Here is a 23946-nt window from a genome sequence, read left to right as displayed (position 1 = left end):
AATCATATCGCGATTAGATAAAATATCAGATCTGATGGCGCTGATCTTTCCCCTGAAGTGGTCTGCAAACTGCTCACAGAGCGAGTCTGTGGGCTTCTTTGGGAGCTTTTAAAATCAGGGTTAAATAAATGATCTATGGTGGAAAAGAGGACCTTGGGATTATTTTTGTTAATACTGATTATTTTGGCGAAGTATGAATTTCTTGAGTTCCTTAATGTATTATTGTACATTTTAAGTTGCTCGGAAAATATTTGATGGTTGATATTATTTTTATTTTTCCTCCATCTCCTTTCTGCTGCCCTGCAATTTCTTTTGAGTTTTTTGACTTCTTCGTTTCTCCAGGGTGATGCATGTTTTACGTTAATCTTTTTGGTGGTGAGTGGAGCAACGGAGTCAAGGCTTTTCTTCAGTTTGCTGTTGAAATGATTAAAAATCAGATCGCAGGGTGCAGGTAGAATCACAGGGGGGCATTCGTCTAAAACCCTGGTAAAATTTGCAGCCACTTCAGAGGTTAGATAGCGCCTCCTCACAGTTCGCACCGAGGTCTCCCGCTGAATAAAACCGGTGATGTTAAAAAACACACAGTAGTGGTCAGAGACAGCCAACAACAGAGGACACGCTGGTGGACAGCCCATGGGTGATGACCAGGTCCAGAGTGTGTCCTCTGTTGTGAGTCGGCTGCGTGACGTGCTGGTAAAATCCAAACAGTGAAGAATGTTTAAGAATTCTTTTGATGGGTCAGAAGGATTATCTATGTGCAGGTTAAAATCACCGGTTAAAATTATCATGTTATAGTTTGAATGTATGTTTGTTAAAAATTCTGAGAATTCCTTGATAAAAGCAGCGCTGTCTTTAGGTGGTCTGTAAACTGTGACAGATAAAACTGGAGGGCTGCTGAAAACAATAGCATGGAATTCAAAAGTGGTAAAATGATCAAATAAAATTTGTTTGGTGGTGAGTGTGTTGTTGGCCAGAGATGCAGTCCGACCACCTCTCTTACCACTTCTAATAGAAAAAGAGAAACTAAAATTTGGTGGGGAGGCCTCAGTGAGAACAACTGGTGCATCCGAGCCCAGCCATGTTTCAGTTAAAAATAAACAGTCAAGTTTATTATCTAAAATTAAATCATTAATAATAAAAGACTTGTTCCACAGAGAGCGTACATTTAAAAGTGCCATACTGATTGAGACTGGTGGATTTTTGACAATAGAGTTGGATGGATGTTGATATTTTTGAAGAGGCCGGAGGTTATTAATGTTTTTGGAGTTACTGGATTTATGATAATTCTGTTGCTCTCTGTTTGTGATTATGACGGGTATTGTGTTGACTGTGGGAGAGAGAGGTCCTAGTCCAGAGTTTTGTGTATTACTGTTAAAAGTGGAACAAATATAGGAGCTGGGACCAAGGGAACATCAGTCAGTGGCAGACGGATCAGCAGGTAATGTCAGTTTGGGGTAGTGACAGGGCGATGTGCGGGAGTGCTGTACGCCAAATGCCAAATTGGCGGACAGCAAACGGCGTCCCCAGGCGTTGAGGAAAAAGGTTTTGTGTTGATCAGCCAAGAACAACTACAATCTCATTTTCTGCTTTTATGAAAGGGCTGTTCACAAAAACACAGAGAGAGATGTGTGTGTTGATTAAGCAGTGATGATAATAATGAACATGTCTTAGTTTGTCACTTTCAAGTGAAAAGCAGACCTGAATCAATTTTCCACATGCAGTGGTCGGAAGAAAGTTATAGTTTAACATCATTGGAAACAGTCAGGCCAAGTTTCTGGCTGACTTATTTACAGCACCATGTGTCTCTCAAACTCACAAGCGAGCTCTCACTCCTCCCTGAAGACAAGGAATGCAGCACCAAAGAGCAATAACATGGCAGATAAAGAGACAGCAGCAAAGTCCTGAGCAAGGAGACCCAGCAAGCAGCAGCAGTGTGGACAAACCGCATCAGAGAAGAAGAGGAAACCCATCATCCTGCCTGATTGGATGAATGGCACTGTGTTTCCAACAAGCTGCAACTTCACTGTGCATGTGAAAAGAATGTTTGAGGAGAACTGAGGGGACTGTTGGAGTTTGACATTTGCCACCTTTGGAGAAAATGGCAAGAAGAGACAGTGGAACACAGGACAAAGCTGAAGGAGAACTGCCGGCTGTTGGACTGTTGAAGTGGGAGAGGACAACAGTGAGAGTAAGTGAGAACACAGAGGAGTGCTGTTATTTAATCTGGGAAATCAAAATTTGGGTTAGCAAACCTGGGAAAAACAAAACTGACTGTTTAAGTGGGAAAATTGTGAAGGAGTCTGAAACACTGCGAAAAGAAGCATACAAAATCACACACACAAGCAGAACATGCATTAACCCTACTAACACTTCCAAACACAAGAGAGCTTATGAAGATTAGACAACATCTTAAGCATGTGAGTCTGTTTATCATCTTGTCCAAGTCACTTAGTGTGATGAGAAGTGATGCAAAGATCAGTGGATTCATAGCACATCAGTTAATCCGATCTAAAGTTCTTCTTTTTGAAATGACGTCATTTTGCTGAGGGTGGAAACTAAATGCGACGATGGTTTCCACTATTAGCAAAGGAAGGAAGGAAGGAAGGAAGGAAATAAAAACCAAACTGACTGACTGGTAAAAGCTGACAAGACTTGACCACGACTCAAGGTTAACATCCACCTAGACAGGACAAAAGGGTGGATGAGTTTATGTGTTTCTTTTTACAGGAGCAGAAAGATGACAGCAACATTCGAGGTTGCGTGACGATTTAACCTTTTAAATGCCACTTTCTGTGTCTGTGCATCTACTAGGGGTGTTATTCACTATCTTGTGCTGCGCACAGAGATAACTGTGACAAAGTATGCATACGCCTGCGCAGCGCTAACATTTGCATTTTCTTTTCTACAGCATTACAGTTCTTCATGTGTTTGATCATGTGATTTATAACAGGACAATTGGTTAATGTTTTTCTACTACAGGATTTCTGGGTTTATGTGTGAAGAAAACTGTGTTTACAGGTTATGAGTTGGTGATGCTTTTACACTGTCTTGTTGGGAAAATGTGAAGGTTACTTTGATGATTTGAATAACATTCTTTCCACAGCTATGGATGGCTTTATGGTCTTTTTATGGCACCTCTGGAACCTGTCGACCTGCGCCTGACCACCAATGGTCAATGTGTATTGCTAATGTTTGTTTTTCTAAGAGTACATGTAGAGGATTCAGCAGAAGCGGACAAGTGACATGAGAAAAACAAGTAAGAGATGCAGTGTTTATGGAATAGTTTAATATGGGGCTCATTAGCTGGCCACTTTTGAGCTCATAGTGATTGATGAGTGGAGTGACTTTGCTTAAGGGAAGTCACCGATTACATTAATGTTGACTGAGTACATGGGATGACCCATGTCTGAGGCAAATTATGGTAATAGTTGTAGTTTACAGCTACTGTCACAGTCTGGCGAGGGCAGACTGTATGAATTGAAAAAGGACCCAAAATGCAGACTCCAAGGAACAGGGAACAAAACTTGAATGTTAACAAAAAGCGAGCCGTTTAATATGGCTGGAAAAAAAGGTACAAACAAAGGGCAAGGCAAACTGAAGCAAAATTAACACAAACCTAAACTGGGGAATCTAAAACAACAATAAGAAAAACCTAGACAAGAAACTTGGAAGCATGGCATGGACAACCTGACAATCACACACTGAAAACAGAGGACTTAAATACACAGGAGGTGATTAGGGGAAGTGGAGACACATGAGGAAACAGCTGACTAGGATAAACATAATGATGCACAGGCAAGAGTAAAACTAACCGCATGAGCACAGAACACAAGACCCCTTTTCAAAATAAAACAGGAAACATGCAGATTTAGACACGACAACCAGAATTTGACAATGTAAGACACAGACATGAAACGCATGAAGAGCAGGGGAGATTTAACATGGTTGGAAACACGAGGGAGAAATAATAAGAACTAGAAACACTTAGGCATGATAATACAAACTTGATAACATAAGACACGCAGCATGAAACACGAAGGGTGAGGGGAAGCTTAAATACAGGGGAAGAAAACACAAGGAGTCTCATAACCAAATGAACTTAGATAACCTAATGAACAAAATAAACTCAAACTTAAAACGCTGGGTGAAAAGACCCAGGACCATGACAGAGCCCCCCCTTCAAGGGCGGATTCCAGACGCCCAAAACCATGAACAAAGAAACGCAGCAACAAGAAAACAAACATGAAACAAAACCAAAACAACCCACCCAGGGCGGGCGGCGGGGGTCCAGGACGGAGGGCCAGAAACAAGGCCACAAAACAAAACGTCCAACAAGAGCACAGGAAACAGTTCGCAACTCCTCAGGGGGCCGACCCGGAGGGTGACGGTCCAGAAGTCCATAGTTCATTTGATCAGGGGGCCGTCCGTGCGGACGGCAACGGCGGCGACACGGAAACGGTTCAGGGGGCCGACCTCGACGGCGGTGACGTGGAAACAGTTCAGGGGGCCGGCCGTGCGGAAGGCAACGGGGCGGAAACAGTTCAGGGGGCCGGCCGGCCGTGCGGAAGGCGACGGCGTGGAAACAGTTCAGGGGGCCGGCCGTGCGGAAGGCGACGGCGTGGAAACAGTTCAGGGGGCCGGCCGTGCGGAAGGCGACGGCGGCGACTCAGGCGATGGCGATCCGGGGGCCAGCCGCGCGGAAGGCAGCGGCGGCAGCGAAGGAGACGGAGCAGTTCAGGGGGCCAGCCGCGCGGAAGGCAGCGGCGGCGCCCAAGTGTCAGGCGTACCGGCCGAGGCTTGGAGGGCACAGGACCAGGTGACGCTGAAGCAGAGGCTGGCCCAGGCGACGCTGAAGCAGAGGCTGGCCCAGGCGACGCTGAAGCAGAGGCTGAGGCCGGACCAGGCGTAGCAGAAGCACAGGCAGAGGCCGGACCAGGCGTAGCAGAAGCACAGGCAGAGGCCGGACCAGGCGTAGCAGAAGCACAGGCAGAGGCCGGACCAGGCGTAGCAGAAGCACAGGCAGAGGCCGGACCAGGCGTAGCAGAAGCAGAGGCTGGACCAGACGAGGACGAAGACTCGGATGCAGCCGGACCAGGCGATGACGAAGACTCGGATGCAGCCGGACCAGGCGAGGATGAAGACTCGGATGCAGCCGGACCAGGTGACGACGAGGCGGCCGCAGGTGGCGGCTGAACGGTCCCCTCGGACCCTCCAGCTGACGAGGCATGAGGCTGGACGGGCTCCTCGGGCCCTCCAGCTGACGAGGCAGGTTGCTTTTCAAGATGCAGCAACACACAGTCTATAGTGGGTGAAATGAGTTCGTATGAGTTCTCAGACTGAGGTGTGGCAGAACCAGGTGAGGCGTCGTCCTCAGGCTGAGGCGTAGAAGCAGCAAGCAGTAGCGCAGCAGGTGGTGGTCCTGCAGGCGGCGGCACGGGAGCCGCAGGAGGTGGTGCTGCAGCCACAGGTGGTGAAGCAGAAGGTGGCCAGACGGGCTCCTCGGGCCCTCCAGCTGACGAAGCGTGAGGCTGAACGGGTTCCTCGGGCCCTCCAGCTGACGAAGCGTGAGGCTGAACGGGCTCCTCGGGCCCTCCAGCTGACGAAGCGTGAGGCTGAACGGGCTCCTCGGGCCCTCCAGCTGACACAGGAAAAGGCTGCACAAACTCCAACTTAGCCCCTGGCTCCAACCTGGCCCGGATCTCGGTCCCACAGTGGCTTAGCTGAGCCTCATGGCTAGCACTTCCAGTGCAAACAGTCTTATAATTTGGCTTCTTGGAAGCAAAGTTCGTAGCATGATCAATACACAGGGATGCTAGGTAATTGTGCAGAGGGATAAGATATTCCATGGAAGACTTGGCTGGTGATTTTGCAGTCTTAGTCATTTCATAAACATGCCCATGAACCTTTAAGGCAGTGTTTGTTCCAATATTGTCCTTAGAAAAAACGCGTGGATTCAGAATACAATCACCCACCTTATATGTTGCTGTGAGCCGTGGTGACGACCTGGACGCCGCCTCCTCCTGGAAGCGGTGGTTGTGGAGGCCGGCGCCGCTACAGCTGAGATGAATGTAGCACTGGAAGCAGCCACCGGTTGAGGTGAGGGAAACGCAGCACTTCTCTGCTGCAGTGGCGACATGGACATGGAGACAGGTGAGAGACTGAATAAGCCGACTCTTACTCCTGTAGCCGGTGAAGGAAGAGCTGCATCACCGCAGGGCTGGTGTGATTCAGCCTGCACACTGGGCACCTGCTCAGACGATGATGGTGAGGCAGAGGAGTTCGTGGCTGTAGCAAACTTCTTTAAATCTGCAGGCAGGCAGTCCATAAAACCTGGGTTAGCCGTGGCTATCCGGGTCAACTGAGCCCGAATAGCCTCCTTCTCCTCCCCCTGCTTCCCTGCACAGGAGATAATCCAAAGTCCACGAAGCTGTGTAACACGAATCTTGAATTCAAAAAAGTCACTGAAATAAATGTCCGCTGGGTCCAGCATGGTCAGGTCGTTCTGTCACAGTCTGGCGAGGGCAGACTGTATGAATTGAAAAAGGACCCAAAATGCAGACTCCAAGGAACAGGGAACAAAACTTGAATGTTAACAAAAAGCGAGCCGTTTAATATGGCTGGAAAAAAAGGTACAAACAAAGGGCAAGGCAAACTGAAGCAAAATTAACACAAACCTAAACTGGGGAATCTAAACAAACAATAAGAAAAACCTAGACAAGAAACTTGGAAGCATGGCATGGACAACAGACGACCTGACAATCACACACTGAAAACAGAGGACTTAAATACACAGCAGGTGATTAGGGGAAGTGGAGACACATGAGGAAACAGCTGACTAGGATAAACATAATGATGCACAGGCAAGAGTAAAACTAACCGCATGAGCACAGAACACAAGACCCCTTTTCAAAATAAAACAGGAAACATGCAGATTTAGACACGACAACCAGAATTTGACAATGTAAGACACAGACATGAAACGCATGAAGAGCAGGGGAGATTTAACATGGTTGGAAACACGAGGGAGAAATAATAAGAACTAGAAACACTTAGGCATGATAATACAAACTTGATAACATAAGACACGCAGCATGAAACACGAAGGGTGAGGGGAAGCTTAAATACAGGGGAAGAAAACACAAGGAGTCTAATAACCAAATGAACTTAGATAACCTAATGAACAAAATAAACTCAAACTTAAAACGCTGGGTCAAAAGACCCAGGACCATGACAGCTACAGCTACACATGTTTCTTTTCCAACTATTTATTTATAAGTGACTTATGTATGTATGTATGTATATATATGTATATATTGTACTATTCTTAGTTAGCGTATTGTCTGTCTTGTCTTAATGTTGGTTTAAAATGGAGCACTGTAACAAAAAATAATTTCCCCCAGGGATCAATAAAGTATTCTGATTCTGATTCTGATTACTGATTTGAGAAAACCTGCACATGATACTTGTCTTGCTGATGTTGAATGCTTTATTACTCTTATGATACAATTGTTTACAAGTGTGAAGTTTGATTTCACTTCCAGATCTTGTTTTCCAGGCCATGATGGTGTGTATGCAGGCTCCTGGCGGAGCTCCTGTTAAGCAAACTTAATATGCAAAACACACTAACATCTTTTATTGCAGGATTACGGAGCTACTCCGGAGGAGACACCCTGATGTTGCCTGGGACGTGATCTAGCTAACCTTTTTCTTTAGGACAGGGATCCAGGTTTGATGAGTTGACTCATGGGAGTGTCCATGCGTCAAGAGGAGGGGTCCAGGATTAACATGAAACACAATGTTTTCTATGTTTTTTATGATTTTTACAGTGATTTGTGTGATTAATGTCATGGTCCCCGTGCCTGCCCAGCCGGCCTCACAAGGCTACACTTGTGTTTTTTTTCTCTTTCTCCCCCTATCTCTCTGCCTGGGCGGAGCTCACAGCTGGCTCCCGCCCTTGGCTCTCACAGCTGTTGGCGATCAGCTGATTATCCGTCTTCTATTTGAGGCTGGGTCACAGATCCTCTCATCGCGGGATGATTGCGCTACTGATGTTAGTCTACCTTTCCAGCTCCCGTGGTCTTACACCTTTATGCCTTCGTGATTTGTGAGTGATTTCTCCCTTTCCCTGTTCCAGCTTATCTTCCCGGACCTGTGACCTCCCCGCGGTACGAACGTGTGTGAGGACGTGAGCGAGCGTGAGAGAGAGAGTGCCTTCCCCTAATCCCCTGGAACCCTGAATTTCCCGTCACTGTATATATTATTGCACGGGTGTGTAAATAAATCGTGTTCTGAGACATCAACCTGCTCTGCGCTTGAGTCCCTGCTTTCAGCTCGTGACAATTAACAGTTCATTTACAGGTATTAAACCTATGCAAGTGGTGCATCCAAGTTCAGATGAGGCTTTGATGGCCTATAAGTGAAGTTCACTGAACTAAAGAATGTGGTTTGATGATTGTTGACATGCTCTCCAAATAGAAGTTTTTCCTCCTAGCAAGGAAATACAGGTGCAGCAGTAATCTCCTGAGAAATCTCCAGAGGCCCAGTGAGAAGCAAGAACCATTCCAGGCATTGCTGACAGTCCAGGCAATGGTTGAGGACAAAGGTCGAGCTGGTTGGGGCCCATCATGAGATCAGATTCCGGAGCCACAGCAAGGAACTGAAGCTGCGTTGGAATGAGAGCTGTGCCAAGGGGGGCTTTCCAGAGGCCAACAGAGGAGATTGTGGACAACAGATGGGCACCTGAAGGATGAGGGGAGCGTGCCAAGCTCCATCGACAACGCAGAGGGAGTCTAAGGATGACATCATGATTCTGTGAAAAGCACAGGAACCGGAAGCTATGGTGGTGATGACAGCAGTTTCCTATGAACATCACCTAATGCTGTGTCACTATACTGTGCATACGATGGCACACTGAAGACTGCTGGGATCATAACAGCAGTAAGATAACTGGACCCAGCACCCTTTCCACAGAGGGGTTTTTCTGCAGAGGATGGACAGTAGAAGAGCCATAAGTATATCCACGACAGGACAAAGGCAGAATCGGCAAATACAGACTATTATGTCTGTTCCCATATGCCCAGCACGTCAACACACCCCACACTATATGTGTTCCTGGACCAACTCCCAGGAAAGAACTACTCCATGATATTAGCAGAGAGAGAGGGACTTTGCGTCCTCTTCAACAACACCTGCTACACTTACATACCGGACGATGTACACTCATTAAACATGACTGATGCCCTGAATGCTTTGAGACAGATCCAGCAGGCCCAAAATCAGGACTATGTAAGTGATACAAGTGACTGGTTTTCTTGGCTTTACACTGGCTCCTGGTTACAGGTGCTAAAAAGACTACTCATCGGAGTTGTGTCTTTGTAACATGTATACTGCCATGTCTAAAACTCATGATAAACCGCATATAATTTTCCACTGTTGCTGCATACATAGCCATGACAAGTGATGATGATAATGACCCCGACCTGTTGAAACATGAAGACTTTGTGTGATTAATGACGGTGTGACAGAAAATGTACAACAAGATGTTACATACTGATATCTCACTTAAAGTTATACTGACAACAGGAGGGAATGTCAATGGAAAATTGTACTTAGTAGTCAGTATAATCTTTTAATGATATAAGTTTGCATATGGTAGAATACTGCATGTAATCATTTGTGTTTAGAAGTATATAGTTGGTGGCATATTGAAAGAATGTCTCATCCTAGGAGGTCTGTAACATTCCAGGGTGTTCTGGCGTTCACCCCCACATCCTAGGAGCATGGGAGAGGTTGTACCTTGTCTTATTGTTTTACGGTAGGATTAACGTAGCTATGTCAGTTTTAGTTTAAGTGCTTTTTTACATATAGATGAACTGTTGGATTTTCCAGACCAGCAGGTTAAGGGAAGTCGTTTATGGACACACACACACACACACACACACACACACACACACACACACACACACACGTACACCTCCACATTCCAATGTAAGGAACAAACACTCACTGAAGCATATAAATAAAGACCAGGGCAGTCCTCAGTGCGAGTCTCTGAGCCTCACTCTTGGAGTGTCAGTTCTGGAGGCTGCCCTTGCTAGCAAGAAATTCTGTGTGTTTCTCTTCTCTGAGTCTCTACTGAAGAAGTGTTTTAGAATATATCTCTTAACACAGGCCATAACAAATTTTTATAGAAGTTCTAAGGGTTGGCTGAAATATCTGCTTTTCACATTTAGAGACAGTTTGATTGGTGAGTATTGCTGTAGCCCTCTGTATATGGTCCCTCACTTGTAAATATCTAAAGAAGTAATGCCTATGAATGTTGTATTTATAGATTAGCTGGTCAAAGGACATGAGGTTAGACCCGTCCATTAAGTCAGAAAAGGTAGAAATACCATTCACAGCCCAGTTCCGAAAGCCGGGGTCAGTGGTCCCGGGCAGAAAAAGAGGATAATCAGAGAAGGGAGTGAAAAGAGATGTTAAGTGAGACCTTCCTTCTAGTTTTTGAACCATTCGCCAAGCTTTAACAGTAGATAATGTGAGTGGGTTGCTACAGAGCATCGTTAAGGTCTTAAGTTTCCCCACAAAAAGCAAACTTTTCTTTACTTTTTTTTTTTTTCCCTCTCTCCCTCCTTTGAATATACTTATTTAGGATAATAAATGTGTATGTATAGACATAGATATGATTGTTTATATAATGATAATTATATTTTATGTAAAAAGGATGGGGAGAGGAAGGAAGGGAAGGGGAAAAAGAGGGGAGGGGAAGGGAAGGGGGGAAAAGGGAAAAAAAAGGGGAAAAAAAACAAACCATATTTTTCCCCTTTTTTTCAAAAAAAAAAAAAAAAAAAAAGCAAACTTTTCAAAGGGAAGTTAGACAGAGCTCTCAATATCCAACCAGACAGGAGAAGGCTGTTGTACCCAATCGGCAGCTATACGCATATGGGGGCTTAGCTGATACTTCCTTATATCTGGGAAATCAAGGCCCCCTTTTGAGGATGGAAGACATAACGTGGATATTTTAAGACGAGGTTTCCTCCCTGCCCAAACAAAGGAGCTGAACCAGCCATTTAGAGTTTGGATAGCTTTATGTGGAAAAAGGGTCGGAACCATCTGTATTGGGTAAAGTAGCCTGGGTAGAATGTTCATTTTCAGAAGAGCGATACGACCGAGCCAGGATAACGGTAAGGACTTCCATCTCTCTAGATCTAATTTGACCTGCTCAAATAGGGGGGTAAAGTTACTTTTATACATCTGTTCAAAGGCTGGAGTGACCCTAATCCCCAGATACGTAAAGCCCTGTGGGGACCAAGTGAAGGGAAATGGAGAAGGGGCCCGTGGTTTTTGTTTCAGACTGCTCAATAGCATTGCTTCTGAGTTATTGAAATTAATTTTATAGCCTGAGATTTCACTAAACTTATTAATAGTTTCAACCAGAGAGGGGATTGATGTCTCCGGCTGAGTCAACACAACAAGTACATCATCAGCATACAGAATAATCTTATGCTGTCTTTGTCCTACAGATAGACCATGTATGTCCGCCTGAACTCGTACTGCCTCTGCCAATGGTTCTATGGCTAGGGCAAAGAGCAAAGGGGAGAGGAGGCAGCCTTGTCTGGTTCCCTTCAGTATCCGGACGTTGGAGGACCGCACCCCGTTTGTGAGAACTGCAGGGCAGGGATTGTTATAAGGTAACTTAATTCTGTTTATAAAGTTTCCACTGAAACCGAATTGATGTAGTGTAAAAAACAGGTAAAAATTAATAATTAAATAATAATAATTAAACAAATAATTACATCTGAGACTTTGTTTCATTGTGAGATTATAACAGTGATGGAAATATAATTGTTTGTTGTTCAGCAGAACAGTGTCCAGTATGTTGGCTGTTATACTTTGTTGTGTTTGAAAATAAAAGTTGGGCTCATTTTAACATCATTACAAAAAGTGTTGTTAATTATTTTTAATCATATTCAGGTTACCACACATTGTTTTTTCATTTAGTTGAACTTGAAATGTTTGTCAGTAGGTAAACAATTAGTATTGTACAGTCAGAAATATCCAGTTATTCTTAATACTGCAGACTTGCAATGAATAAGTTGTCCTAACAGTCATCTTAAGTAAGCTTTACTTAATTTTTTTGAGTTCTATGAACTAACTAATTAGATTTTACAGTGTACACGGACACGCCGTCGGGGCTGAAAGCTGACAGCTCACTGACAGCTCGCTGACTCTGATGCGTCGGGTCCGCGCTTTGTGTTTATGTCTTTTTTGCGCTCGATTCTGATGCTGCAGGTTTTATCTCTCTCCAACCAAAACTCACTGAGGTTGAAAAAATTGTGTGTGCCTAACTGGTGCTGGTGCACCAGTGCAACTGTGGCAAAAGGTGAGTCTAGAGCCCTGCCTCTGGCGTCTGCTGAAATATTTTGAACGTTAACTTCTTAGATCCAATCTTCTGAAGATCAACTTATCTCTTTTGCACAAAACTTTTTACCTTGTCGTTCTTTCACTCCCGTCTCTTTCTGGACTGCGGTCATTCATTGGGATATCCAATCATCATCATTGCTGACATCCAATCAGCCAATGTTCACATCCTTGCTCTCTCTGTGACGTCAACATGATTTAAAACAAATTTAAAACGTATGATAATATTAATAAAAAGAATAATATCATTACATTTTCTTCTTTCCTGTGTTGTATGTTAATATGATTTCTTACATTAATCACATATGAGTATTCAGTCTTATATAAATATATACTTTCCCTCATCTCTTATTCAGTTTGTTTGCTATTGTACATTAACAGAATGTTTCATCAGCTCAACCTCACATGGACATCATGACGCTTTCAACAGCATCTCTTTTAAACTCAGTTACAAAGGAATACTTTTCCTTTCATAACTCCATGTTTCTCAATCATAATACACTAACATAGTACGAGTATAACTATATAAATTTAAATTACTGTCTCCTTATTGTCTCAGGTTGCATGTTTCTCACACAGCACACTGGTATTCTCAGCTTCTTGGTCTTTCCTATACTACTGCACTGCAGTGGTATAGAAAACGGCAGGAATGTCTTAAAGACATAAAGACCTGGATGCCCGCTAACTTTCTGCTTCTTAATTCAGATCAAACTGAGGTTATTGTACTCGGCCCTGAAAAGCTTAGAAATATGGTATCTAATCAGATTCTTACTCTGGATGGCATTACCTTGGCCTCCAGTAACACTGTGAGGAATCTTGGAGTCATTTTTGACCAGGACATGTCCTTCAACGCACATATTAAACAAATATGTAAGACTGCGTTCTTCCATTTGTGCAACATCTCTAAAGTTAGAAATATCCTGTCTCAGAGTGACGCTGAAAAACTAGTTCATGCATTTATTACTTCCAGGCTGGACGACTGTAATTCATTATTATCAGGAAGTCCTAAAAACTCCCGGAAAACCCTTCAGCTGATCCAAAATGCTGCAGCAAGAGTCCTGACAGGGAAATCAAAGTGAAGTGAAAAGGATGGACAGGGTCAAGCAGACTGTGGCGGTCAAACAATGCTCACTTTGTGCTTTTGTGTTCTTTGTGCCAAATTTGTAACCTGTTTCTTCTATTGTACAGTTTTGGGCACCCAAAGAGAAACTGTTGCTTCAGTTTCCCATTCTTCTGATTGGCACCTTAGGGTCACTCCAGCCTCTGCTGCTGTATCCCATCTGCTTCATGGTGTGACATGTTGTGCCTGTGGAGATGCTCTTCTGCATACTTTGGTTGTAATGAGTGTTATTTGAGTTACTGTTGCTTTCCTAGCAGCTTGAAGCCATCTCACCATTCTCCTCTGACCTCTAGAAACTGTTGCACCACTTAAATCCCATTTCCTCCATATTCTTAAGTTTAATTACGAGGTAGGCAGGTTCTTACAACCGTGTCAGCATGCCTAAATGCACTGAGTTGCTTCCATGTGATCGGCTGATTAGATATTTTGTTAATGATCAGTTGAACAGGTATGTCTAAGTGGCTTGTGAGTACATATTCATATTTATTTTACCATTTAATTTGACCTATGTATGTTAGGTAGCTGAACTGAACTGAACTCATAATATTCAGTCACCAACTGCAGGCTTGCTGTAACACAACTAATGCTGCTGACCCAAACCAAGTCAATCAATGGAAGAGTTTCAGGGGAAAGAAATGTTTATTAATAATCATGTTAGTAATAACTGTAATAATAACTGTGATAATAATGTACGAATATTGTAATAAATAGTATTGTTTCTTTGAAGCACATTAAAAGCACACATAAATCAACCAGTTAAAGAAATACCATCCAACACACACACACACACACACACACGCACACACACACTGTAGAAGTACACAGACACACGTGTACTTCTACAGTGTCACTTGCACAGGTTCAGTCTCACATTAGATGTCTCTTTGTACACATTAATACAGGTTTTTGCTCTTGACATAAAGAATAACTGATACATAAAGAGTAGAAGAAAACACTGGAGCCTCAAACACATAAATAAAAGCAGACTAAAAAAATGCAAACATGTAAGTTAGGTCTTTTTTTCTTCAAATTTTACTCCATAGTCACCAGTCAAACCTTTGTGCTTTGGGATCTGCATAGGACCGGGAGGCTGTTGGCATTCAGGAGTGAAAAACGTTCAAAGGCAACCAGATCATTTAAGTCAAAACTGCTGAAGAGAAACATCATATCACCGGATACAAATTCATTCAGGACAGTCTTTTGTTTGCATTTCTGACGTGTGTGCATACGTTTGAAATTTATATTATTTTGAATAAAACTTCAGACATACTAGAAATGAACTAGCGTCTGCATTTATCCTGACTGAAAACCAACCGTCAAGGCCAAATCGTTTTCAGTTTTCTGCCGTACTGTAAAACACCCCTTTTTTTACTGACAGGTGAAATCAGCAACATTTTTGAAATGATTAGTTTGAGTATTGTTTCATGCACACATGTAACAATTATGAGGGGTTTGTGTGTTTGGCGGAGCAGAGGAGAACACTGGGGAAAAATCACGAGCTTATCCACTCGAGAGCAGTTAGAAATTCTTTATTATGTTTTATTTGATGTTGTTTTTTTTATAAAATGGAAGAAATGGTGTAGAGAAGACAGTGACAGCAGAGACTCGAGGCTGAGAATCTACCGTTATCTCCTGTGCCATTTTAGCAGGTGCCCTAGATCTGGCTTCCATTGTCCCAAATTATTTCATAAACAGATTTAGAAAGAAGTGCATAGTTAAAGTGAGGCATATGGGTAACAAATCTAAATGCCAATAATATCGATCTTCTATAGCAATAACATTGTTATTCCAATTAACAGTTGGTTCTGCTGCTAATGACAACTTTAAATTGTTGTTCATGTGTTTTCTGAATTGGAAACAGTTTGGTAGCCTACTCAAGAAAGAACACTTGTTGGAAATACTGTAAAGGTTATGTAAAGAGTAAATATTGCAGATCACAGTATAATTTCTATACATTTACAACAACACTCCAGGCTAAGTTAGTGGGCTGCTCAAAGGACTCCAGTAAGGACTTCACGTTTTCACTTGCATGGGTTAAGTTATATACATGTACGTACTCTAAAATATCTTCCAGCTTTTGTTTTGTGCATAGTTCTTGGATTTGTGCTCACTGAGCCTGATGTTGTGTGAAACAAATAAGAGACATCTTTTATTATTATTTGGATAATGTGGGCGTTAAAGTAATTAAGGACAGAGATGAATCACAATATAACTTAACCTCACTGAGGTATTTAAAAGACAACTCTCAATAATAATATTCATAATAATAATAATGATGATGACTGAATTTCCCGGAGGAACCTACCCGGGGGATTGATAAAGTTCTATCTGTCTATAAGATTTGATAACTCCTTGTAGGGAGATAAAAATGAGATATTTAAATAAAATGTTGTCAAATCCCAGTACTGGTGAAACACCCACAGACCAACTGTATGCAGGATCGGGACTTATGTAGTGTCCTTCAGTTTAAACCTGTCAGAACGTGTCTTTGCAGCAAGTATTCTGTGACTTTAGGGTGGAGGTCAGTGGGTTAACGGGGGAGGTAGGTGTGGTTTTGGCTTATGGGTGGATGTTGGGCTCAAGTGTGGAAGAGGGGGAGAGGAGGTAAATGAGGTCTGGTTGCCAGGAGCTTTAAGAGTAATAGCTGCTTTAGGGCTCGTATCTGAGGTATACACAATAGAAACAAATGGGAGTAGTTTTGGTAGGAAGCCCGAGGATTTTTATATCTCGTTGCTGAGTATGTGTACTTAATGCAAACATCACATTTTCTGATTGGGGAAGGGAAGGACCAGGGTAAAAGGCCATGCCACAGGGGAATACCACAGCTAGAGTTAAAAGCTACTTCAGACCTTTAGATAATCTCTCCAACCAGCAACAGATGAACATCATATACAGTACATGTAAACAAGCCAAGAGAAAGAACAACAAGGAAAAAAAGAACAAAAATAAATTACAATTAGAATAACACAGCAGCGATCGGAGGAAACCTGATCTCTGCTAAGATTGACATCGTTAGAATATTTTTTGTTAAGTCCCAGTTCATGTCCAGCTGCCTGATCCCACTGCAGAAGCTTTTTCCCAGATGAACAACTCAGCAGTGGCACGCTGAGGGTGTGGTAGAGGCATCGTTAAAAAATCTGTCTGTAGACACATTCACAGATGCTCATTTAGTCTTTGAAAGAGTTTTTAGACATTCATGTAGAGAACAGTACGGACAACCAGTCTTTCACTGCGTGAAGGAGAAAGAAATGCAGCACTAACAGTGTAACAGTGCATCCTGTCACACAAACATCTGCCTCACTGAAACACCAGAAAAGCAGGAGAGGAAGTAAAATCTGGGTCTCCGGGACAGTCATCAACATGATGGAGACATGATATCACCACGGTCATAAGAACGGAGTCACAGCACTAAAGGCACTCCAAGGCCAGCGAGTGATCAGCTTAAAAAGACAGAATTGGTCCAAAAAGGACAAAAGACAAAGAGCCAATCGTTCACACTCAGCATGAGCTTGGGTTGCCTTCGTTCTGTCACACCGAGTTAGATTACTGTGGCCTTTCAGTTGTTTCCACCTCCATCACTTTATTAACTGATGTAAATGAGTACTGTCCATGGGATCACTTAGTCTTATAGACCATGTTACCTACATTACCAAGTGCTATGCATTAAAGTAAGAGTGCAGTGAGACTCAAATCCTCCTCTGAATTAAAATAAAGATGTAAAGGTTTCAGTGTCGTCATATCCATAAATGTGGTAAAACATGCTACGACCCACAAATCAAACAAGTGCATGTGAGCGTCCTGCAGCAGAGCGTCTCCATTTCCAACAGGACGCACTGCTAAAAGTTTCCCCACCTCAGACTGGTCTCGTGTTTCTTTGTTGTCCTGTTCCTCACCACAGCATTACCCTCAGCACCACGATGACACTACGACTCAGCTACACAAAGACAAACCAAACAACTAAAACTCTCTGTAGTACTTCACGCTTCAGCAGGACATGTCTGTTCACCTTTGGGACATGACGTGATCGTGAGGAGGAGGTCCAGCATATTATCAGAAACATGTTACTATATCATTTACACGTGTAATAAATATACAGAATACTGTTTGTTCTTTTGAAGCACATAAAAAACACCATCTGCCTAAAAAGTTTAAGTTACATTCAGTAGCTGAACAAAAGAGAAACATGAAAGAACGACACATCATCACACTTACACCACGTCCTGCGTCAAAGCTGAAAAATCAAACGTATGTCCAGGAGGTGGAGATCACAAATGACTATATTTATATATAAATACTGTCTTCTTACTGCCAGTACAATGACTACAACAATAGTAGATGACAACAGCTGACTCTGCACCATGGCTGTGTTTTTAGTACAATGCGTAAATACAGAAGGATGTCAGCAGGAATCCATAGAAACAGAAGAGTTTACACAGACTTGCTGTCACTGTGTGACTTTTCACTTTAACCCCTCTCTTAGTCCTTTTGAGTGGTGGAAGCTGAAGGCTGTGTTGAAGCACATCATCATTTCCACTTTTCACTTTTTACCCACTCTCTGTTCCCAGCCCTACCCTGCCTGTGCCAACACAATGCACAAGAGCAGTTTTTACTCCACGGCACAGTAAAACCACCAGACTGTGGTGACATCAGGCAGCCTGTCATTAATGTCCCACCTCGCTGGAACTTGAGTCGAGCTTGTAGAGGAAACCCTAACCCTTTTTCTTATCTGTGTGTATTTTTGGATTTAAAAGGCAGATTTTCTGACCGATACAGACGTTATTAGTGGAAGACAGGCTCAAAAAGCTGTAATCTCATTATGTAGTGACAGGCCTGCTGGACCAGTTGCCCCACACACCTTAACACACACACACACCCAGCAGAAGGCATGTGGGGCATGGTGGCTGACCTTCAAAAGTCACAGGGAGCTGGCGTCTCCTCATCTCCTCTTTGAACTGCACACAGTTTCTTTTTTTAAACATACTTATATAATACACACATATGGTATATAATATGTATATACACAGAGTGATGTTTGATCTTTTCTGAAACCATAAACTTAAAAAAGTTTACAAAAATAAAAATGTTTTATCGTGACCTTCCTATTTGGTCTCTAACACTCAGCAAGGCTTGTTTTTCAGGAGTTGGAGCTGGTCGGCTCCTCTCTGCTCCCAGGCTACAGACTCAGCGGTCCAGGTCCGGCCTTACAAAGCAGGCCCTTTGTCCATCCCCTTAATTCTTGACAGAAGGCCATTTTTTTCTTTTAGTTGATCTCTGTTAGTGTCCTTCTGTGTCCACGGTGATCTTCTCTCTTTTTTTTTAGCAGGTGTCCATCTGTACTCACTGTTTCGTTTATTTACTAAAAGAAGAGGGCAAGAGCACAGAAAATAAGCAAGTCAGTGTAAATAAGCTGCACATCTTCACTGGCTTTTACACTCTACTGTACGCATCATGAGCATAATCTACTGTAGTATCCAGCCACTGAGAAGAAAATATGCTGGAGGATTTCTTTCCTGCAAGCTTATAAAAGCACAGTTACAACAGCAGCAGCAGTTCAACCTAATATTTGAACTTTCAACAGTCACTAACAGCTTTTGTACGGCTCATGTTTTTTATTTTGTGCTTTTTGTTGAGAATTAAATTATTCTCTGTGATTTATAACTGTCACCTGAAGCTGCTTTACTGTAATGAAGTGTAGAGTAATGTTACTGGCTGTTCCTTAGAACAGTTGGTAAGTCCACAGCTTACTAAGAACGTGGTTATTTCTTATATTCACCATGTTTTTACACAGTGTCCTGGCTTTCCAGGAGAAAGTTGCAGAGGTTGTCCAGGGTTCACAAAGTTATCAGTGTTAGTGAGATAAATGAAAACAGAAAATGTTAAGAAGAACTTGAATGACAGCGTTACTGAACATGACACGAGGTTGTGTTGGAAAGAAGGGTCCAAGGAATTCTGCAGGCTGCAGCTCCTTTTAGAGAAGCAGAGCAACAATGAACACGGATGGGAACTGATAAGAGTTTAGTGATTATTCATTATCAATATCACTTATCAATTCTCATTGGCTCCAGTTTGAGGGTCACCATCACCTCTCAGCAGCATATCAAAGACATTACATCCATGCACATTAACTACATGCAGTGTGATCGAACATTCGTGCATGTTGGAGGTGTTCCCCGCTTTGTTGTGATTGGTGATGTTAAAAAAGTGAATGCACATATTACACAGAACACTTGTCTTAAAAGTAATTCCCCAGGATAAAGACATTCGTTACTTTCATGTTACTGTGGTGGAGCGTGGTAGGCGGTGCCGTGCGGACGCACCTGCACGGCGTCTGCAGATCACGCCCGCGGTGTTAAATCACGGGGAAGCAGGGTTGTTGTGGTGGTGTGACCAGTGTAAAAATAAAGATGGCTCAAAACACGGATCTGTGGTCCCGTCGTGCCATAATTCCACCACACTGGTGCCGAACCCTAGGATGCGGCACGACGGGCCCACAACAGAGCCAGAGAAGGGAGGAGCTGTCCCAGATCATGGCTGACACGGCGGCTATCCAGTGGGAGCAGGTGGCAGAGGTGCGTCGCCAGCAGGAAGAGCTGCGGGACCAGACCGAGCGCCACCTGAAAAGGATTGGGCATCTGGCGGCGCTGCTCTGGGCCTGGGCGCCACCCCTACAGGGGTGTCACGACGGTGGTGGAGGAGCCGAGTGAGGCACTTCAGCAGCCGGAGGCGGCAGACGAGTGCTCACGGCTGTGCCTACACGGTCGTGCCGGTTTGCCAGGTACCGGGCGTGCCCGGCCTCCGGACCAGCGTTGCCATCACCGCTGGAGACTTGGGCGGCCTACGCAAGAGACACTGCCCTGTCATCAGGTTGGAGGCCGGGGGGGGGAGTAGGTTCGGCCGGATGGCTCCCCGACCTCAGTCGGGCGATGGGGATGTGTGGTGGGGCGTGGTCTGTGGTGCCGTGTGGCTGCACCTGCGCGGCATCTGCAGATCACGCCCGCGGGGTTAAATCACGGGGAAGCAGGGTTGACAGGGTTGCTGTGGTGGTGTGACCAATGTAAAAATAAAGATGTCTCTGTGGTCCCGTCGTGCCATAATTCCAGTTACTCTGTAAGATGATCTGAACACTGTCACATAGTTACCACTGAACAATATAAACCTGAAGGCTACAGTCACACACACCAACACAATCCATCCTGATGACCTCACACGTGATCTTTCTCTGAGCGTGTATGAGCACAAAGCAAAGATGAAAACCAGCACAAAGAGACTTCATAATGGTTGTCACGGTGATTCTACTGTAGCAACATGAACAGGTAGAAGTGGAAGCTGCAGCCTGACTGCTGTTCAGCAGCAGCTCAGGTTATCACGGTGCTGGGTCAGCACTTCCTCATCACTCTGCGTTCTTGGCTAGCTTAGAATATTCTCCACATCATTAAACGCTACCACCTGCTGGAACCACTGACTAAAGGCAGGATGGATTCATACTTTTGTGTTCTTTATGCCATTTAATTTGGTGGTTTTCTCTCTAAAGCACCTTGAGGCGACTGTTCTTGTGATTTGCTGCAAAATGTCAGACACTGTCTCTGAGACAGAGTGATGCCACAAATGCGACAGCCTAGTTTGTCGTAAAGACAAAGTATGCACAGTCGGAAATGTCTGATTAAAGACTCGTGTTACGATCTCTCCCTGAAACAGGAGAGCACTTTGTAAAGATAATGATTGATTGCCTTGGAGCGTCAGTCTTGTTTTGGTCTTTGAAATTTGTACTGAGGATATATACAGAAGGTTTCTGTTTCATACAAAAGAAATGATTCAGTATATTCTCTGGAGATTTCACTGTTTGTAAATATTTATTTTATTTGGTTGGAACAGATCACAGAATCTAGTTTTCTGTTTTGTTTGTGTTCATCTGTAACACTTGAAGCTTTTGACTGGTCACAATGAACATAAATGACAGAATATAAATAATATTTAAATAAAATGAACCTTATGTTGTAATATTTCATTTAGGAGTAAAATGAAACTTTTAAGCTTGGAAGAAATAGTGATTTGAGTTTTACTGGAATATGTTGTGATGTTAACAGAACCTCTGTAATTTCAGGGGGATGTTTATTGATTACTGCTTGTATGTATCACAAAAATATCTTATGAGGGAAAAAAGGCAATCAAATATAAAAGTTTAGAATAAACCACAGCAGACCAAGAATACATCATACAGAACAAACAAACAAACAAACAAACAAACAAACAAACAAACAAACAAACAAACAAACAAACAAACAAACAAACAAACAAACAAACAAACAAACAAACAAACAAACAAACAAACAAACAAACAAACGCTGACACACATTTCAACTACCAAAACATTTATGTCTGAAAATCTACTGACAATAACTTGTGACATTACAACACAAGATCAGCACAATTTAAAACCTGACAAAGTGACATAAACATCAGTGACAGTCAAACAGACGTCTCCCTCTGTGGCTTTATCCAAACAAACGAGGCCTTTAAATGTGTTGTGTTGCTGCCACAGTCACAGCCTCCGGTGTTTGTGTTGTAGAGAGATATGTGTTGTACATGTGTTGTAAATGTGTCAGCTGAAGTGTGAACTGACTGAATGGGTAACAAAAATAAATCAAAACGTGTCAATAACTTGAGTCCATGTAAGTTTAGTCAAATTGTCAAGACAACAGATGTCAACATAACGTTAAGTCATGTGTCTTCACAAAGTTTTGTGTTTGCTTTGTGACTTTTATGACCCTATTAAATCTTCCCGAACATCATAATAAAAAAAGAATTCGTGAAATGCATCAATCCATCCATCCAGAGACGGGCTGGAGCCCGGATAAATCTCCAGGCTGTTGTAGGGTGAAAACACAGAGCCAAAGGACGACTTAGACTAACTCCACTAAGTCTTTGCACTGTGGGCAGAAGTCCATTCAAACATGCTGCAGTTTAACCAAGCACAGCACATACACATAGAAACACATTGAGTTCATTTCTGTAAAGTTTTAACACTAAGAAAAGCAGCAATATGAAAAAGGAAACCGCTGGATTTATTTGATCTTTTGTTATATTTTCAAAAGTCATTAGATCTGCTTTGATACGATGATCACAGATACATTTGAACACAATAACAAAGCAAACTGTCCGCCTCTGTCACCAAATTCAAATGATGAAATGCACAATGATGATGATGATGATTTTCTTTACAGTCAATATTAATTTGTAAATAAATCTTTTGCTTTTTTAAAATTCCTGGCTTAAGCGTTGGGCATCTGTAAACAGGACACCGAACAGCTGTGAAGAGGACTGATGTCACAGGTTTAAAACACACATCACTCCTAATCATTTCCAGCCTCTTTTGGATTCCTGAAGAGGAACACACACACACACAGAGTTGGTAATAATACTCTGTTACATTTCTTTCTACATTTCTTTCGACGATCAAAGCAAACATTCGTGTGTGTGACTGGAAGAGCACAGATAGTTAAACACATGTGTTGTATTATTTATTATTTACATGGTGGTTATAAGAAGGAGATGTCCCATCACCACTGAAAGCACATTTTTATACATGGAGTAGTAGAGATATTTCTGCAGATCTCTACTACTTTCTGTTATACAGGCAAGTTTTTCAGTGAAATGTGATCATTTAGAAAGCAATTTCTAAATAATCTGACAAATTGGTTTAATTATTTTATGTGATTAAATTCTTTTGGCTATACAAAACTTTGGACAACTTTTGTTGTTTTTAGGTGTGCATCACGGGTAGATAAGCTGCTGGGTTTAAGAGCTTCTGACAGCCAAGCGTACAAGTACCTCAAAACTTGCATACCTTAAGCCAGAACAGTGAAAGCTGATCATGATAAATACATGCTGCAGGGTAAATTTAGAAAACACTTGGGTGGACCACAAAAGAGAAGATGATGGTGACTAAGGAACAGTACAAACAAGATCACCTCACTTGAGGACTTGGTTCCTGGAGTATTTAAAAATAGACACTATCTCTACTTTAAGATTAGGCTTCAAACTTTCCTTTTTGCTAAAGCATATAGTTAGGGCTGGACCAGGGGACCCTGAATCCTCCATTAGTTATGCTGCAATAGGTGTAGGCTACCGGGGGATTCCCATGATGCACTGGGTGTTTCTTCTTCAGACACCTTTCTCACTGTCACTACCCGATCTGTACCGGAAACCTGATCAGTACCACACATGTGTGAAAGGCCACTACTTCCAATCGAAGCATTTGATGATAGTTACGAGTCAGAGTATCTGTTAAGATGTTAACAATAATAAGCATCTCTTACAATGTTTGCAGTAATGAAACATTTTAATATAATGTACACACACACACAAAAAAAAAGATAGTTACAGATCAGGACTCCCCGATCCGTACCGCG

General features: G+C 42.9%; 1 protein-coding gene across 1 annotated transcript in view; it reads right to left on the bottom strand.

Annotated features, from left to right (window-relative positions):
* Positions 1 to 14157: 14157 nt before the first annotated feature.
* Positions 14158 to 23946, bottom strand: part of LOC146567875 (RNA binding protein fox-1 homolog 3-like) — a 597530-nt gene continuing 587741 nt past the window's right edge. The window contains exon 15 of the mRNA XM_085283551.1: positions 14158 to 18893. Coding sequence (XP_085139677.1) covers positions 18891 to 18893 — 3 coding nt within the window. The 3' untranslated portion in view covers positions 14158 to 18890. The remainder of the gene's footprint in view (positions 18894 to 23946) is intronic.

The sequence above is a fragment of the Mchenga conophoros genome, linkage group LG8, assembly GCF_057382185.1.
Source record: "Mchenga conophoros isolate Kocher_MC1m ecotype Shallow Benthic linkage group LG8, M_conophoros_male_GT1.1, whole genome shotgun sequence".
In the NCBI taxonomy this organism is placed as follows: Eukaryota; Metazoa; Chordata; class Actinopteri; order Cichliformes; family Cichlidae; genus Mchenga; species Mchenga conophoros.
Note: the sequence above shows the minus strand (reverse complement) of the source record. Positions and strands in the feature narration are given on the sequence as shown.